Source organism: Monopterus albus, unplaced genomic scaffold (genome assembly GCF_001952655.1).
Source record: "Monopterus albus unplaced genomic scaffold, M_albus_1.0 scaffold6.1, whole genome shotgun sequence".
Classification (NCBI taxonomy): Eukaryota; Metazoa; Chordata; class Actinopteri; order Synbranchiformes; family Synbranchidae; genus Monopterus; species Monopterus albus.
In genome coordinates, this window is record NW_018127886.1 from 1,292,925 (window position 1) to 1,294,879 (window position 1,955).

General features: G+C 36.9%; 1 protein-coding gene across 5 annotated transcripts in view; it reads left to right on the forward strand.

Moving 5' to 3' along the window:
• Positions 1–1,955, forward strand: part of LOC109969350 (titin) — a 16,425-nt gene that overhangs the window by 3,253 nt on the left and 11,217 nt on the right. For all 5 annotated transcript variants that reach the window (XM_020616178.1, XM_020616184.1, XM_020616206.1 and 2 more), the window contains one exon: positions 489–773. In XM_020616178.1, the coding sequence (XP_020471834.1) occupies positions 489–773 (285 nt within the window). The remainder of the gene's footprint in view (positions 1–488; positions 774–1,955) is intronic.

Below are 1,955 nucleotides of genomic sequence, written 5' to 3' on the forward strand. Positions count from 1 at the left end.
TATAATTTCCTTTTCAACTATGGGCTTCAAAAACATAGAACTCATGTTCCTTTCGATTGTATTATTATTTATAGTGACGGATGTATCATCTGTACAAATGCTTCTTGCTAAACCAGGACCAACATTCACAAAGAACCTATTAAACTTATCTACTACATCCTCCAATCTATTAACCGGTGTATCATTATCCATAAAACATCTTTCTACTGTGCCACTTGTTAAGTCAGACTGCAAACTCTTTGACCAGTTCACTCATTTCCATATGCTTGACCTTATGTGTGTTTTTGAATACAAGTCCAGTACTCTTATCTGTGAAACTAGCAGTTTGACTAACTAATAATACACTTGATATCTATCTATCTATCTATCTGTCTGTCTCTGTGTGTGTGTGTGTGTGTGTGTGTGTATATATCTATGTTTGTTTATTTTTTGTCCATTTCTGATAAGTCATTTTAAATAGGTTTTATTTTTGCTGTGTGTATTTTCAGATCCACCTACACCATCACTGAGTCTCCAGTCTCCCTGGTCTGACGTGTTCAAAACTGAGAAAGTGAAGTTGAGCTGTAAAGTTGGCAGCAGCTCTGACTGGACGTTCACCTGGTACCACAGTCACAAGAAACTCCAGCAGGACTCAGTTCTGAAAATGGATGGATCATATCTCGACATTATTTCGATCGCTCAGACCCATGAAGGAGACTATACCTGCAAAGCTCACCACAGATCCCGGAAAGTCATCACTGGATTCAGCAACACAGTTAATGTCATTGTTCATGGTGAGCTTTCATGCCTCTGTATAACATTACATTAATTCAGTTATCTTAAAGCTGCATTTACTAACTTCTCCCTCTAATTTCAACCATTAAGTCCAGACTCAAAACAAACTTAAGCAGAATCTCCTCCTCTTCTCCCTTTGCTAACCATGGCAATCGTTCAGGCATCCATAGTGCCAGATTTATAAGAAATGGGAGTTACAAGTGCATTGCATCAAAGGACAAAGCCATGTACAATACAGAGCGTAGCAATAGATTTATTACAGTTTTTTGCTGTTGCTAACAAGCATTAACCAATACTTAAAATACTTCTTCTAAACTCTTAACACAGCAACACAGTTACATCACACACCTGGCCAAATGGTTCATTTTCGGACAAAAACCACATTTTGTTAAATAAATACAAACTTTACATTTCACAATGCAAAATACCATTTTCTACATATACTAACTTTATCAAAACACAGCAAACCTGACTCATAATTGAGTCGTTTGATCAAAACATTAGCACTAGTTTTCTATCCAACAGGAACATATAGTCAGTCATAGTGCACAGACTGTCAAAATGTAAAAAAGTAATCACTTTACAAAAATGACATTACTTCTCATTGAACTGTATACAATATGAAAACCATCTTTGATATCCAAAAATGTAGAAATACAGTAATTCAGTCAGCCTTACTGTAAACACACTAAAACTGTGTGTGTGGATAAATTTCATATAGTATATGTACAGTGGAGCCATCAGTACTTTATGGATTATAAAAAAAAGGGCAGAATTGCTGCAGTAAAGGCTTTACGGTATTGGCATTTGCACATTGCTATCAGTAATCACAGAAAAAAGCACTTTGCCCTGTGTTTACAACAATAGACAAAAATAAAACAAAATGACAGACCAAAAAGTCCTAATCTACACGATCATCAGCATTTGGCCACATGTTCTCATCAACATCACACCTTATAATGTCTCTTGCTATGCACCTTGGAAAGAAACGTTTAGAATGCCTTATCCACCCCTGGCAATCTTCAGCTGAGATGTCTCTGCAGCCAGCCTCCATTGCATCCAGAAGGGACATTTGATCATGGTAAATGGACTGTATTTATATAGCGCTTTCTCACAGTGTGTTACACTGGCCAAAGCGCTTTACAGGAGATCATACACCATTCACCCATTCACACACACAT